Source organism: Fistularia commersonii, chromosome 18 (assembly GCF_037954325.1).
Source record: "Fistularia commersonii isolate RoL2024-O1a breed Wild chromosome 18, RoL_Fcom_v1.0, whole genome shotgun sequence".
Lineage (NCBI taxonomy): Eukaryota > Metazoa > Chordata > Actinopteri > Syngnathiformes > Fistulariidae > Fistularia > Fistularia commersonii.
In genome coordinates this window covers 12756262-12773473 of record NC_141301.1, presented here as the reverse complement: position 1 = coordinate 12773473, position 17212 = coordinate 12756262, and the positions used below count along the sequence as shown (strand labels likewise).

General features: G+C 43.6%; 1 protein-coding gene across 2 annotated transcripts in view; it reads left to right on the top strand.

Moving 5' to 3' along the window:
* Positions 1-4005: 4005 nt before the first annotated feature.
* The window catches only part of prkd2 (protein kinase D2), a 28733-nt gene continuing 15526 nt past the window's right edge, over positions 4006-17212 (top strand). For both annotated transcript variants that reach the window (XM_086164664.1, XM_086164663.1), the window contains exon 1: positions 4006-4460. In XM_086164664.1, the coding sequence (XP_086020790.1) occupies positions 4134-4460 (327 nt within the window). In that variant the 5' untranslated portion in view covers positions 4006-4133. The remainder of the gene's footprint in view (positions 4461-17212) is intronic.

Below are 17212 nucleotides of genomic sequence, written 5' to 3'. Positions count from 1 at the left end.
GAGCTAACGATGTGAAGTATGTGTCCAAAGAGGCATGCTGGGAGACGTGGCTCCGGGGTGACCAGATGTATTTTCAGATGCTTTTTTTCACCCCCTCCCTCCATTTCATTTCAGAAAAACACTAGGTATTAAATGGAGATATGCGGTGATCTGCAGGACGCGATCGAGCAACTTATGATGATTCCGCAATTTTGAGGATAACCAAGTAGGCGCTTTCGGATAGCTGTAGTGAAAACACGGTTCCTTTTGGGACCGGTGGCTCAGGATGGGCCGCGGGTTTGTAAGAGTGTATTTATAACTTATAAAATGCATCACAGACGTCTCTGTGCCGCATTTGTCGCGATAACTGTAGGAGACATGGCTGTTGCCATCCAGCAGCCGCCGGCCTGACTTCCAGCTTGGGCGTTAAGATCAGTTGGTTAAGGGCCGCCCTTGTGCTCGCCAAGAAAACAGGGTTCCTCAGAAGTCAGATTTCAGTGTTAGAAGTGTCCCCGAGATAAACGCTGCTCCCCCGTGTGACTCGAGCGTCCGCGATTTTTCGTCCTCAAGCAGGGCGAGGGGTTCTTCTGAAAAACGACTGCGTGCAAACAATTTCTCGTACTGTTGCCGGGCGCACCCTTTCGGCACCCGCTTTTCATTTCCGTTCTGTATCACACTACATCTTACCCAGTGGAGTGGCTGCACGCGGGGTGCTGGGACATTTGTGCCGGTAACTGGTATTTAATCTGCAAGAACTGCAAAATGTGGTCCACGAGATCTTTTTTCAAGGGCGTTACCGACGCCCGGGTGGTTCTTTGTTTTTACTCCGAGTTGCCATTTCATTGATGAGACAAATCAGTAAGACACATCATTAAAAGAAAAAAAAAAAAAAAAAGGAAGAAATCAAAACAGAGGTTGTAAATGTCTGCCATCTTGTTTTCTCTCTTTCTTTTCTCCTGTTTCGGTTATGAATTATTAAGATGTAAGAATACTGTAGTATCATAAGTGACTCATTCTTCCTTGCTAGGCATAGAATTTGCTTGTGATTGATAATGGCAATTTATAACTTGTAAAAAACAAAAAAGATTTAAAAAAAAAAAGAAAATTTCAGAAAATACAACAAAAAAATTACCAGTCAGAGGCCAAGGATGGACTCTCATTTGTGTTTTTATTTTTTTATTAGCAATTTATCACTGTGTGATATTTTGTACATCATATTAAGCTGTATTCAAACTATTTCCTCTAACTACAAGGGATGAGAGACCTGCTTTTTATTAATTTTGTTTTATTATATATTTTTGAACTGCATTCTAGCTTGTATCAAATGACTTTCTCCTTTGTTTTATGGGTCCCCTATTGTATGTCATCATGGAAGATAAAAGAAAATGAAGATTTTGTACAGAGATTTGTCTCTCGTGTTGTCATTCGTTGAATTCTGGTCCATGACGCAGGTTTTTAAGCCCCGCTCACTCCGGCACAAGACAACGGTTGAACTTCCATGATCCCATCCTGAGTTTTGCTGTCAAACCCAGGTAAAATTACCATTTCCACATTTGTAGTATGTATTAAATATGTATCCAATACGACATATATTTCCTGTAGCACAGACAAAGGTCAAGAATGTGAACGTTCAGCGCATTAATGCTCTAGCGGCTTGGATTATTATAGAATATTAAAAATTGCGAGGTGAAGAATTTCAAGGACAGGTTTTGAGAAAGGTGTTTGTTTAAAACACAGTGATAATTGACACAGCAGGGGATTATAAATGTTTATAATATCTTCTTCTATGTGCATGATAAATGCAAAGTGCAGGGTCTAATTGCGTGTCCATGTTGGGCTCAATATGGCCGCCTCCTCAGTTTGCCTTACTTCTGACATCAGTCATCACATGTGCTGCTCACAGTCAACTAAATTGAAAATAAACATTTTCTACCATTTCCTTTCTTTACATGTCCATTTTTAGTAGACTGAAATAATTTATGGCAGGTTTACCTGCAAACTTGAGTCAGACCTTGAAACTTTTGCCTTTTTTTAAAAAACAAAACAAAACAAAAAAAAGTGTTACAAACAAGTTTGTTAATAAGACACTGTTAAGTATTGCAATTTTAAATCCATTTTTTCCCACCTGTGTTTTTACAGTCACACGTTTCGGAATTGTCCAGAAAATCGGATCAACCGACGAAGACGTGCATCACCAACCATTGATCGCATAAGAATCCGGATACAAGTGAAACGCAGATCACCAGTGCTTGCTTTCACAGTGGTACAGCTGCACAATCGCAAGCGTTGTCAAAGATCCAATGTTCTAAATGCAAACGTAGTAGCCGGGGGCAAAACAATGAGAGACGGACGTATAAAGCAAACTCCCTGTTGGCTGTAAGTCCCAGTGAATGCCTTTTCAAATATTTTCATAGGAATGCATTTGTTTTTTGATTTCACCTCTGTTCTACCATATTTACATTTTCGTGCTGTGGCCCAAATGGAGATCACCTTTTGTGGCCGCTGATCAGGAGTGCAGCATTTAGCCGTGCCGCCGGTCTAAGTTGGCTCGTCTAAGCTGGAGCTACGAACTAAACCAATTTGTAATTTGCGCTACGAGTAACCATAGATAGCAAAGACTCTTCTGACCAGGTGTAGCATTGAATTATATTTAAATTCTACATTTATGGCTGCAGAAAACGAGCCACTCTGTGTATGTTTACTAAATGTTTGAGGCTGCAAAACAGTGACACCCTGTGGTCAAAAGAGAATCCTTGCAAATGTGTGTAGTTGCCTGGGATCGCGCTTCCCAGACCATTTCCAAGTGGTCATTATTAAACTAAAAGAAAGTGTTAGTGAGGCTGTGTGATGCATCTGGCCTGGGAAGGAAGCAAATCCAAGATAATGAACTACGATGAGCTCCAACATTATTATCACCGCAAGTTTTTAATAAGTAAACGCAGAAATCCCATTTTCATCCTCCCTGCTAGTTTGTTATATGTGTTAAGCTTATATTTTCCCACTCATTTTTTTCCAGAACAGACCCGCTCTCACCCCCAAAACACACCACCGTTGTCCGTATCATATCATTTTTGAATAAACAGCACTTGTCTTGGGTGTGTCCCATCTCTTGTTCTTTCAAGAGAGCCACACAGGAAACACGTTTTCACGGCGGGAAAGAAGGAGGGCGACGCAGCCAGAGAGGGAAGATAAGGGGGAGGTGGGAGGGACCGCGAGGCCGGAGCTTCACCCCCTCGGCGGTGTAAGAGGATCCAAGGCCGGCAAAGTAGACCAGTGAGTCCAAAGCAGGGAAGGGAGAGAGGAGAGGGTTGGGTTTACACGGTAAAACAGGCGGACCCTTTGACATCAGCCAACTTCCTTAGTGCCTATTGGCATCAGGCCGTGTCAGTCATTTGACTTCCTCTCCGGCTGCGTTGAGATCACATTAGGGAAGGCAGCAGGGAGGGCTTTCTGAGGGAGGTTCCCTCAGACAGACCTCCCTCCTTCCCTCCCTCTCTCTCTCTCTCTCTCTCTCTCTCTCTCTTTGCATTTTTTCTTTTCATACAAAAGACTCAACTTGGGCTGAAACTGAAACAGGGCAACATGTGTGAGAGGAGAGCGCTCCTTTGCACTGCTTCGTTCTCTTTGAGTTTCCTGTTTGAGGAGGCCATTTTGTAACTCAACCCAGAGAAGAGCACCAGAAAGTTTTCACCCATTTTTTTTTTTTTTTTTAACACTCCCACGGCCGGGGAGTTTCACAATCGAGCCCGGACTTTCCAACCCTTGCAGAACAACTTCTCCGGACAAGAGAGGGGAGAAGAGCTCCCTCCCTCAAGAGCAAGTCCCTATTTTGCCTTTTCACCTTGTTTCCCCCTTTTTTTGGGTCATGTCAAACCATTGAAAGACGATTAACAACCAGAAACGGCGAAGGAGCTGCAGAAAGGAGGACGATCCGCCGCTTCCTGGATAAAGACTTCTTCCTTGATCCGCTGGGAAGGTTTGGACAGAAAAGTGGGACTATGCTCCATGTCTCAGAGTGTGTTCACCCATCTCTCGTCCGCTGAGACACTTTGAATGAGTGTGCTGTTGGACTGAGGCACCGGTGTGTGTGTGTGTGTGTGTGTGTGTGTGTGTGTGTGTTGTGAGCGACAGGCAACCACCAGACGGCTCTCTGAATGGCTAACGCCAGCCCCCTCATATCCTCAGCTCCGTCGCTCCAGGTGGCTTTCCCTCCAGGGGGCTCCTCTCCCCCGGGGTCAAATGTGGTGCATCAGGGGACCCCCATCAACGTGTCCGCCGTTTCCGCCCACGCCGGTTTCCTCGTGATGGACCAAACGCCGGGCCAGGTGCCCGGCGGGGCCGTCATGCCCTCGGTGCCTCCGACCCCAGCCGGGGTGTCCTTCATAATCCAGATAGGCCTGACGAGAGAATCTGTCCTGATGCCTCAGTCTGCTGACCTGGCCTACGTGAAGCAGATCGCCTGTTCCATCGTCGACACCAAGGTGAGCTCGATTTAATCACACACACACACACACATCTGTTTGGCAGACGACCAATATTCATATATGTGCTTTTCGCACACTCTATCCTGTCACTTTGTAAACGTGTTGACGCTCACGTCTCAGGTTTATGGATTTCTTGGACATGAGAGACACACACACTTGGACTGTTGCGGGTTTACTCAGCTCAGATCGCAGCCATTAGCATTTCTACGCTCACATTCTTGCCTTTGGGTCAACAGGTCGTTCGGGTCGGATTATCAATTTGTTTGATGGCTTTGACAGGTTCTGTCCCAATGAAGCTGACTTTTCAACTTGATGTGGATGCAGTGCATGAAATAGCAATAATATTCGCATTTTACTTGATTTTAACTCATACAATGAATGAAACTCCGATTGTAAGAAGGAAACAAATCTTCACTAGATGAGAGCACCTCAGTATCCAATCTCTGTGGACCGATTTCAACCACCAGGGTGAAGCCAGTTGATAAGTAGTCAAAACAGTTGTTTTCTGCTCTTGTGGTGTTCAATTTTCTCAATTTGTGGTGATCAAAACTCCCTTTTCTCACTGCAAGTGGTGCCAAACATGTATGCCCAAAAAAACAGATCATATGAGACAAATTCTTCTCATCGCTTAGCAATTTATCAATTTTTCCTTTTCCTTTTTTGGACTTCACTTAGATCTTTTAAGTCCAAAAAAAAACAAAAAACAAGGGCATTATCGAAATAGGGTTTTAAGGGAAAGATCTTTCCTGCACAAAGTACAGGAAGAGTCAAAGATCTCTGGCAATAATAGCTTCTCTTTACACACACCAGGGTAAAAAATCCCAGCATCTACATCCTCTTCAACACAGGAAGCAGATAAGCTCAGTTTGCATTTAAAATCCATCACCTTTAATGATTATTATTATTATTATTATTTTAGGAGGTTCAGTGTATTTTGGCACCATCACCATTCCAGATCGCACAATAGAGTAAAAACATTCGGGTCCCACGCGTGCTTTTTTCAGACAATTGCTGTAGGACAATTATATTAGCAGATTTCCTCCGGGCTCAGAACGGCTTTGTAAAACTCCCCTCAATCTGCCAGGAAATTCAGCCTCCGCCGTTGAGCCGGCTTACCCACCATGCTAATTTGTGTTTTTGTATATGTGTGTGTGCACATGCACGCTTGCACACCTCCTCACCCTGTAAATTCAACCCTACATGTAGCTTTTCACACGACCACCTCATTTCCTGTCGTTGGATACCGTTTCGTTCATCCTTCGACCTTTCACCCCGGGTTTTTCTCGAATCGGACCCACCTGTTTAAATCCTCATCCGAAATCCAGAACGCATCACGGGGCGGTTTAACTACGACCGATTTTCTGGATTACCGTTGTCACGAGTGGCCTCGGCGTCGTCGACCCCGGCGCCGCTCCCGCAACGGGTCTCACGTAACCGCGATCTGTCACGGTCCCGGCGTCGTCTCCACGCGGTTCCGCGGGCTGCGGCATTCTCGAAGGAGAAGCTGTAATTGGGTCGTGGACGGGATGCAAAGTCATGCTCACGTCATTCCTGCTTTTAACTTAACTATGAAAAATGTAGACGCCGCATAGTGGCGCAGTGGATAGCGCTTCCAACATACCACAAACACGTTGCCGATTCGGTTCCGACAAAGGGGCCGTTCTTTATGTCTCTGAAGGATGTGTGAATCTGATATTTGAATGAGAGTGAACGGCGATATTTCTCCACGCGGTCCCGTGATCGATCCGGGGTGAACCCCGCCTCTCGTCCAATCACAGCTGGGATAGGCGACCTCGCGTGACCTCGCGTCAGTATAGAAAATGATCGAATGAAAAATGTAAACGCCCGCCAAACAGTTCCCGCAGGTTCTGCGTGAAAGAAAAAAATTCCATTAAAAAAAAAAAGGTGCTGTGACTTTCCCCGTTTGTGGAAGAGCTTCATCGTCTTTTTCTCTCGGCTTCACCGCAGGTCGCACAAGTAAATAACACCCGACCAGCAGTGTTGAAAATCTAATCAGCCTTCACCCAAAAACAACCCAGGGGCCTCTAAATACAGAGCTTTGAAATTTAGTTTAGAACATGACCCCCCTTTCAAATGACTAATATGAAGAGAAGCATGTCACAACACATTTACCGGTCAGCTGCCCCTGATATTTGGATCTGGGCGTTGCTTCTTTGGCTTGAACGCGTCACCCGGAGAACTTTACAATATAATTTCTAGTGTGCTTTATCCATTTATTTGTATTTTTTAAACTTTTTTTTTTTTTCCCCCATGACTGAATTCTTTCCATGATCTTCAATGGTTGCATTGACTATGTTTATAATTGTTAATGTTTCCGCCTTCGTCCTGTGACGCTCTCAGCCCGCGGCGGCTCTCGGATCAAAACAAAAGTCATTTTCCTATTTGACCGCAAGACATAACTCGGGTTCCTGATCTGCAGCGCCACAGGTGAATTAAAGTCGGGGAAGATGAAGAGCGCGTCCGACGGACGCTCGACATTCCTGAATTATTCACTGTTCCGTGGCATGTGGATGCGAGGGGGGGGGGGGGACAATAATCAACAACTTGTGAGCGACGGAAAACAGTTTATCGTTTTTCTCCGGACTTCAAGCTGTTTTCCGAACCGAGAATGTTTTCACCATCTGCGAGGTGATTCATAGTGTGACCGTCGTGTTGTTATTATTTTGGACCCGTTTGCACCTCCCGGGCTTGTTTATTTGGAAATGAAGGCCTTGTTTTGGACTTTGCCATGTTTCTCTGTGTCACAAGTATTAAATCCTCTCCCGAAACACATGAATCATATTAAGATAGTCTTCTTATTGTTTTTGATCCGGACTTTGGCCTCGGAGCTTTGCTCGGGAGTTCACAAAGGCCCCTCTTGTTGGAAAGCGCGGGAGTTCCACGGATTTTTCAAACAAGTTTCTCCCAAACAAGTCCACGCGTCGATGGGGGTTCTCGATGTTTTTAAGATTCAAGAGAGGGAGCCGGTTCACTAGCGCGCCTTTATTATTTTTGAATTTGAGAACAGGTTGAATCACCCGAGAATTTTGCAGTTTCGACACAAGTTCATATCATCTCTGAATCATGATTTCATATCATGACCGAATGATGAGATGCTAAACCGTCGCTGCAGCCTTGCCTATTCTGCCGCAAGCCGAGCGGTCAAAGCTCTGCGTTTGAGACTCACCTTTATGCGTTTAATCTCTGGCATTAACACAATCCGGCCGCGGAGGTCTTAGATGGTAGTTTTGATTCCTCGATCGGGGTTTTGCGAAGGCGCTCCGGTTCCGAGGGTTGAGGGGGCTCTTCCCATCCCATCGGAATGAACACGTGCGCAAAATCTCTTCGTAGCTGCACCTTATTGATTATTTTATATACCTATGGAAAGTTTGACTTTTTTTTTAGCTGCAATTTAATGACAGTGCTGTAATATACTCTGACAATGTGGTAACCAAGGCTAAGATATTACTTGAAAACAGCATTAAAATGTATTCCTCACCAACCTGAACAGGTACTGTTGAAATGAATTTATGAAAATATATCAAATTTCTTTAATTTAACTTGTATCTCAGCTCTTTCAGCCGGCGCCGCTCTATTTTGCTGCCTTCCACTCTCTCCCCTTCCACCCTTCGGCCGTGTCGTAAACCCAGTTTATCTTACAAATGCATTTATTCACACACTTGAGAAACACACGGTTGTAGAGCGGAGATTCATTGTCGATGCGCTTTTAACCTAGTTTTTTAACATAAGTCAAGAATAAATATCCCCCAAAGATATTTTCCCACAGGAACAATAAAGAGCCTTACCTACCCTGCACACACTCATCGAGCAATCACGCAACACAAAACCCCCGCTCTGCTCGAAGCAATGATTTTAGGTGAGAGCTTTGGACAATGGAGAGCTTGTCTTCATCCAGCCAACTGAGCAACGCATGATTTAGACCGTGTGCACGCATGAATGCCTGCGCTGGTGTGTTTCGAGGGGCACTGTAGGCAGTTTTGTACCCCGCAAACCCCCCTCCCTCCACACACACACACACACACACACACACACACACACACACACACCCCAGGCCATCTCTCCTATCCCAGAAAGGGTGAGTCACCAGCTCTGTTTATTCAAAGGCTCCGTCCTTGTGTTCCATTGACACAATTTTCCATTCACTTCTCTTTATAATGGCATCCCCCTCTCCAAGGCGGCTCCAGCCTCCAGAATTAATGGCCTCTTTATTGCTCTTGTCTCCCAACTTGACCCCAAAGTCGTAGAAACACATGTTTCAGGTACATCTCTTGGTCTGTTGTGATAGCTTAGCATATCCAATGCTAAAGGCCGCTAAATCCACAACACCCACAGCGTTTTTCGCGGTTTTAGATGCTCGGCTGTGACTGAAAACAAAAGCTTATTTAGGAAATTCGAGTAAAACGACAGGAAGTACAGCCAGCGTTTCCGCAACACAGATAGGCTGTATGATCCCCGTATGCTCCCCCCCCCTTTCCCGCCATGTCCTTTCCTGCTCATCACTTTTTCTTGCCTTATAGTAAACTTCCTCTCCTGTTTTTGCTTCCTCCTTCCTCTCACTTCCTTGCTTTTTTTTTTTTTTTTTGTCCCCAAACTCTTGCCCCTGGCCAGACCCAAGCTGCTTTTTAGGATGAAATGAATCCAAATGACTGGATTAAACTCTGCGGAGTGGTCACGTCACGAAGTGGTTCACATTTCCGTCGGGTGTTTCACATTGGTGGTGGTTTAGATCTAGCTTCCTTATTTAAAATTGCAGTTTATGCATGCACATGTACAGTGGAGCCTCGGCTTTTGCGCTCTCGCTACTTTTTTTTTTTGTAATTCAGTTCTCGCAATTTTTTCATTCTGTAGGTTTTTTTTTTTTGCAGTATTTAAAAAAAAAAAAAAAGATAAAATAGCTATATTCTGGTCTAAGAAGGAAAAAAACACAGTAAAAAAGTGAAAAAAAGTGAGTAATATTAAACTAAAATTAATTTCAGGCCTGCAAAATTTGTCGCAAGATTGGGACGACAATATGGTTCGGACGGTCCACTTTTGTAACTTGATCGACGGGCCCGTGGCAGTTTATAAAACCATTTTTAAATAGAAAAAAAAAAAAATTGGAGGCAGCAACTGCCTATAACGATGTTTCTGAAGAAGAAAAAAAGGCCAGTCAAGCATATGGCGCGTGCGCAGGGAGGTTCGTAAAGGGTTGAGTGAGGTTCGTTTAGGGTTAATATATCTGTAAATATTATTAAATTGTCTTTACTTTGAGGAAATTCACTTTTCACGGGAGCTTACAGGATCCACTGTATGTATCATGTATTTTTAATAAAATACATCATGGATCCGCTCCGTACAGTTTTTGTTTTCAGACCACTTGGTGTGTTCCACGGCTTGCACGGTTCTGGCGCGTGCACCAATAGGAATCCGTCGAGTCCCGCCGCTGTGGGCTGTGGTTGACTGCGTTGTTAAACACGGCTGCAGACAATCGGCGTCGAGTTACAATCCGTTTTACCGCCAGGAAGCTGCGGTGAATCCACCGGCAGACGGACGGGATTCCAGCTGCTGGTGTTTAACACGGCCGACGCCGGTGACCGGCGACCGTCCAAAGTGAGCCGGCGTGTGCGCAGGAACATTATGCACTTGTTTTTCCACTTAAAGCATTCTGTAATAAGACAATCTGACTGCGTGGAGAGCATTAAGGCTTTAGTTTGTGAGTGAAATAAGAGAGAAGCGCTCACGCTGAGAACCCCTGCCCAGACCATTGTCTCCAGCTTTGTCGGAAGGGGCTGTGTGTGTTTTTTTTCTTTTTTTTTTTTTAATCTTTGTCCCTGGAGAAGTTGCCTGTCCCTGAGAATGAGATCACACACACCACCTCCTGTTTACCTCACACACTCTCTCTCTCTCTCTCTCTCTTGCGCATACACAAACACACATTTTAAAACATCGTAACAGTTGGCCCTGATAACGCAGATAAAGGAGCCGAGTGACACACAAGACGGTATTGTTTGTATAAAAAGAGAAAACACACTCACGCTCACACACACACACACCCCCGCTACAGTTCTGCGTGCAGCGTCGCTGCGGATGAGGAAGCGGACTTCATTTGGTTTGCGTTTCTGCCCCCGCTGACACGCGCCTCCGCCGAGTAGATTTAATAGAGGATTTTCTCTCGTCGCCCCAGTGTTCTGTTTCTACTGGGATCTGCAGCCAATCTGCAAATACGGTGTTTATTATGCTTCAAAAATTTACTGGCAAACGATAAATAGAGCACAGAGGTGAGATAATCAATCTCATCTCCACTGGTAAACCAAAATATAGCAGCTTTGACCAAACATTAATAATTCTGACAACCAAATATTGAAGGGATGATAAATGATCTCGTGCTCCGCGGTGACGCGTGTGTGTGTGTGTCTATTCGTTTGCATGGTAACAAAACAGCTTTGCATGAATGACAGTGTGTCCCAACTGTTGAGTATTCAAAACACACATCAGTGGCCGAGACATGGATGTGTTGGGAAGATGTACCGACCGGAGGGACCAAACGGAGAAATCCGAAGGTTCTAGCTTCTATCTCTTATTGACCATGTTTATGTTTGTCGAGCTCTCTTTCTCCGAAGGTCTGTTTTCAGTTGGCGCTCCTCCCGCATTCCTTTTCTTGTTCCCGAGCAAAGGAGACCTTATGATTCTAATCCGGCGATTAGCATCTGTAAAAACGGTTTTGCGACTTAATCCAATTTGGGCCGCAGGACGGAGCCGAGCGCCGTTCGGTGTCGTGCGACCGCGTTGTGCCGGTTGGGCCACCTCACGGTAAACCAGATGTCGAGCGGCAGAAGATTGTCGATTTTAATGCAAGTGAGGAGAGATTGTGAATATTTAAGAAACACACGTGAACACGTGGATGGGGTTTTAACTACGGGGGGATTGAGTTTGGGTGCCGTTGCAGTCGTCGTCTGTGTCGGCGTGACCTAGACGAACTGCAAGGGTGTGTGTGTGTGTGTGTGTGGGGGGGGGTGTCTCCTGCTTGCAGGAGACACTCCGTTATGGAAATGGGCAAAGCCGGCGTCTTACCTCAGTAAATAAACACATGACATAAGTGCCGGCCTTTCAGTTTTGCTTTGACCGCTGAGAAACTGTCGGCGAAAACGACCGCTTTGTTTTTTTTTTTTTCCCGCGCCGATCACCATAACTAGTCCTCGGAGACGCGTGTTTGTAGATTTCAATTGTGACTTGTACAGAGACAATGCACAACACATAAGAGAGTGCTACCTAGTGGCTTTTTTTATTTTATGTTTCAAGGAAAATAAGACATGAAAATAAGACAGAAAAATGCAGATTTAAAGTGTTTATTGTCACATTGAAATTCCTACTTTGCTGTCCGCGGTGCATTTGGATATGTGCCGATAGGAAGAGTGTAACTATTATTTTAAATATGATATGAATATGAACAGTGCAACAGAACAGCGGCAGTGCAATGAGACATTTGAGTGCAGCTCAGTGCGCAACTCACGTGCGGGTGCAAGGATGAGTGCGGTTTAAAATTCACCAGATCTGAGGGAAATGTAGTAAAACTCAATCATGCGACCGCTACAGTTTTAAGTGTTTTCCCCCCTTTTCCCAATGACCGAAGCCGCGCAACAGCCAGACAAACAGCATCTGGTGTTAGAACATGTCTTCGAGGTCCTCAGTCATCCAGGTCCTGATGAAATCTTGTCGAAATCTTCTCGCACACACGGACCAGGGAAGGTTCACCACCAGAAGCAGCTCCCGGTAACTCCCACACGAACCTCAGTCCATGTGATCCAACAGGTTTCACTCCTTTGTTTACCTTCACCTTTTCACATTCCGATGCGGGTAAACCCGACGAACGACCCCACCGTTAGCGATAACCACCCCCGTTAGACCTACTCTCTGCTGGCCAACTCTTCCGTTTACATAACAAGCCACCATAACCTGGACCCGCCTCAAACCCTGGCCTTTTCTATATATCTTCCTTTGGGGAACCTCTCTGTACATTCAATAAATGTTTTACTGTAAAACAACCCCTACTTATACACAAAACTACTACATGCAATCATGTAATTGTAAATACACATGCACACAGGACTGTCTCAGAAAATTAGAGTATTGTGAATATTGTTGAATATTGTTCTTTATCTTCTGTAATGCAATTACAAAAACAAAAATGTCATACATTCTGGATTCATTACAAATCAACTGAAATATTGCAAGCCTTTTATTATTTTGATATTGCTGATTATGGCTTACATATTAAGAAAACTCAAAAATCCTATCTCAAAACAGTAGAATATCATGAAAAAGTGATTTTTGTTTTTTTAATTGCATTACAGAAGATAAAGAATTTTATCACAATATTCTAATTTTCTGATACATTGCCTATATTTTTTTATATTTTTACACACCTTATTATTTTATGTTATTATTTTTATTATTTTATAAACTTTTTTTTAATTTCTTTATTTCAATCTTTACTGTTCTTTTTATTATTTGGTATTTTATTCTTTATTTTCATTTAGAGTTCTATTTTGATTCTTCCCCACTCGACTCCATAGCAGGAGCTGCTTTCAACGAAAAGCAATTTACCCCCCTGGGGGACAAATATAGTATTCTGATTCTGATTTGGGTGATTCCAGAGGAAAAAGGGAAAAGCGACGTGCTCATCTTTCAACATAGGCGGAGATCGTGTTTCTGCAGCTTCTGTTGGCCGGTTTGGTTGATATTGCTGCTGTCTCACATCTGCAGTTTCCACAGTTGTATCCTGATGTCACCGGCGAGGCTGCAGCTTCAACACCAGATAGATTTTCCACGTCATTTTGAGCCGTCGTTCAGGGGAAGTACAGACTTCCTCATGTGTCGTTGTCCCAGCTTGGATACGTGCTACAGTGCGAACTCCTCCTCGTCACTGGAAATGACTTTCTGATGCCAAATCACTACTTGAGAAAACCCACCTGTTCAACTGGCTTTCCTGCTTTTCTAACCGTTTTTTTTTACAATTCTATTTTATTTTATTTTTGGCTACATTGTAAAGCAGGGGTGCGGACACATTTTTCGCCTTGTGAGCTCCTTTTCAAATGATCTATCTCCACTAAAAATGCTGAATATATATTTATTGCTATATCTACTGAGTATACTTAACACAATAAATGTTTGTGGATCTTGCATAACTGCATGAACCCTTATGGCGCACCACAACAGAGTACTTTTTTGGAAGTCGGGTGCTGTAGTTTTATGAACTGTGTGAAAATGCCACTTCGCATTTCTCTTTTTCGGTATAGCGACGGCAGATCGGCAGATGAGGCGAACGCACTTAGAAAATGACACGGTCAAAAAAAAAAGTCCTCCTCCCATTCTGTGTGGAAGTGATAAGTTTTAGTCTTTTTATTTGATTTATTATTATTTTAACTGGGTACAAGGCAAGAAACGTCGCAGTCATGATGTTATCGACTGAAATGATACAGCAGGATTCATAAAGCTAGCAAATATGTAGCAATTTATTCTGAAATAAAAACATCTTTATTGTCATCTGCTTTTAGTGCCACTTAACATTTTTGTCAGAAAGTTTAAGAATAGCATTTTCAATTCACCCTTTTTCTAAAGTATTTGTAGCACAGTCACAACACGACCGCTACGTCACGGGATCCAACACAACAACGCTGGTCACGAGGTTCAGACTTCTATCTTGCAGGATCTTATAATTGGAAAACTGGTTTGCCTTAAAAACAAGCCGTCCGTCAAAACCGACAGAAACGAAGCCGATTCAATAATAATTGCATTGGATGTAAACTTTAATTTTCGTTCCAGCACTGCAGCTCCTCCTCCTTCGCGCTCCGCTACTCCGTTCATTCAGCCTCTTCGTATGCCAGTTTATTTCTTGCAACCCATGGCGGTCTCATTACGTCTTTTTTTTTTTTTAAATACAGTCCAATTTGAGAAATTCCCCCCGTTTGCTTGGGCCTGGCAGGGCTCGCATTCAGGCTCAGCGGGCCGCCGCCGCCGCCGCCGCTGCCGCCGGTCTCGCAATACACTGGTAGAAGTCCCGCCATCTGTCAGCTGTATTGTTCCACCAACACTGGGGAGAAAATATATGCGGACCAAAATACCCCAGAACATAGACCCGGAGAAACCTTGCAAATAAATAACATGCCATTATATGGGACCGAGTCACTGAAATTCTCCTTTCGCTGTGATCGCAAACCCGGGTCACTCAGTTGTTTGTCATTGTCTTGTTTTTGCTGTATTTGTTGGTAAAATTTCATTTATTTGCAAAGTTTTTGCATGAAGATACCGAGTACATCGGTAGGAACCTCCGGTCTCCGGTCAAATCTGGAATCCTCAGTGCAGAAGAACACAACAACGTAAATAGGGTCGGTCTCATTCCTTCCAGCGGCTTTTTATTTTTGCACAGTTTGGTTGTGGTAACTCTTTACTTGCCGCCTCCCATTGAGGCTTTTCCATTTCGAGCTTCTCCCAATGATGAATGGAGCAGATTAGACTCCAGATCGGGTGCAGGCGTGCAGGTGGATGAGACGGGGCGGCGGAACGGCTGCCGCCGCCTTACCTCTCCGCTGATCCCCGGTGCTGAATGCGACGCTTTGTCCGCGCGGTGCGTCCTAAAAAGTGAAGCTCAAGAAGCACGCAAACTCCTGCCAAAACGCGATTTCCACCCTCAAACCCCCGACGGCCTTTTCAAGGCGTGCGACTTATTTTCATTTTTTGTGTCGCCAGTTAATCCTCGAGAATTATGACCGCACTCATACTAGATTTTATATTTTTCCCCGGGTCACATGTATCTCATCTTATATTGTCGCCATCTTGAAATAATCATTTTTCTAAGTTTTGCTGAAAACACAAAAATCTAGTAAATAGTGAGTTGATTTTTTTTAAAAAGTCAATAATTTTAAGTAGGTGACTATATGCATGTTTAATATCTGTTTTGTTTTTTTTGTACCCGTTCAATCTCCATGAATTTGCATTGGAATTTTCTTTTTATATATGCTGCTCAAAAAAATAAAGGGAAAACTAAAACAACACATCTTAGATCCGAATGAATGAAATGTTCTTATTAAATACTTTGTTCTTTCTACATGGCTGAATGTGCTGACAACAAAATCACATCAAAATTATTAACGGAAATCAAATTTAGAAGTGTGACTGACTCCCTTTTATTTTTTCGAGCAGTATATTCATGTCTATATTCATATATTATATTCATTTTATTCATATATAAGTATATTCATATCTTACCACGGCTGATTATATAATTGCCTTTTTTCATTTTTTGCATTTGAGTGACGGATAAGAGCGGGACACCTTTTGGTTTTGACAGTTATCTGAAAGCTGGTCCAGAATGCCAACTTAATTATATGTTAATTGCCAGGTTGGGTCAGGAACGGGATCCATAGTTTTTTTTTTTTTTTTTTTTGTCTTTACGATCATCAAAACTGCAAACTGTAATTAATTTTATTGAATTTACAGACACGGCAGCGCAACGTAGCGTCAACACATTATGCTGTTTATGCTGTTTGAATGCTGTTTAAAAGCTACGGGGCTCTTATTCGTCACATTCGGAGATGCCAGCTTGTTTATTCAAGATTGCCGTCATGCATCAGCAGGATAGAAGTGAGAGCAATTTGTTCACTCATTGGCTGACAGGCTGAAAAAAGATTTAGAAAGATAAGAAGATAATAAAAAAAAAGAGTACAAACTGAAAAACACACGCTGTAAACTGCCGCGGAAAAGCAGCAGCTCCGGCATCTAGAGTGTTTACTTCCTTTTTCTTTTTTGTTTTATTTGCCGTCTCTGCTCGAGGCCTCACGCCCCCACCGCCGCCGCCTCTGGATTTCCCCGGCACGTTTTCGGCCACTCGTTTGCGTTTCTTCGGAAATATGAGGTTCCTAGACTTTTAAAAACAGATTATCAAAAGCTGAGCAGATAGACGCATTTTTAATATGTTTACTTTAACGAAAAACTGAATCCTACATCCGTAGAAAACCTCTGGAAAAGGAAAGTTAAGTTTTTCTGTTTATATGAGGACAAAGTCATTTATATAACAGAAGGCCAAAGAAGGCCAAACGCCTAAAAATGTATTCCTATGAGAAACCTGACGTTCATTGGAAACGTAAAAACACACCCCAAACTTTTTTTTGAAATTAATTGGAAACAGTGATTTTGTTATTATTATGGTGAAATCGTCACTATTGTTTAAATAATACTCATGGATTTGGTCAAATCACCACAGTACTGCTTTTAAACATTGCCCAAGTGTGTGCGCGTGTGCATGTGTGTGTGTGTGTGTGTGTGTGTGTGTGTGTGTGTGTGTGTGTGTGTTTATGTGTGTGTGTGTGAGAGACTTCTCGTCGGTGTTGCTGCTGTGTGAAATTGCAGACTGGAGTGACTTCAAAAAGTGTTTTGAAAGAGTGCACGGTTTACTGTCTCCTCACTCAGGTGTGTCTGCATGTGTGTGTGTGTGTGTGTGTGTGTGTGTGTGTGTATGTGTGTGTCCTGCCTCCTGCCTTGACACGCTCTCTGCTGATTCACACACCTCGCCGTCCCAGTTTTGCTGCCAACCCTCTTTGGTTTGCTGACATCACGGCTCTTACAATTCCATGACGTCCCAACGTTTCTTTGATTTAATTTTCCACTCGTAGTTTTCAGCTCCCGGCTAGATGTACTCTCCGCGCCGGTTTGCCCTGCCAGAAATGCTCTGCAGGTGGCGGAGGACAGGAAGG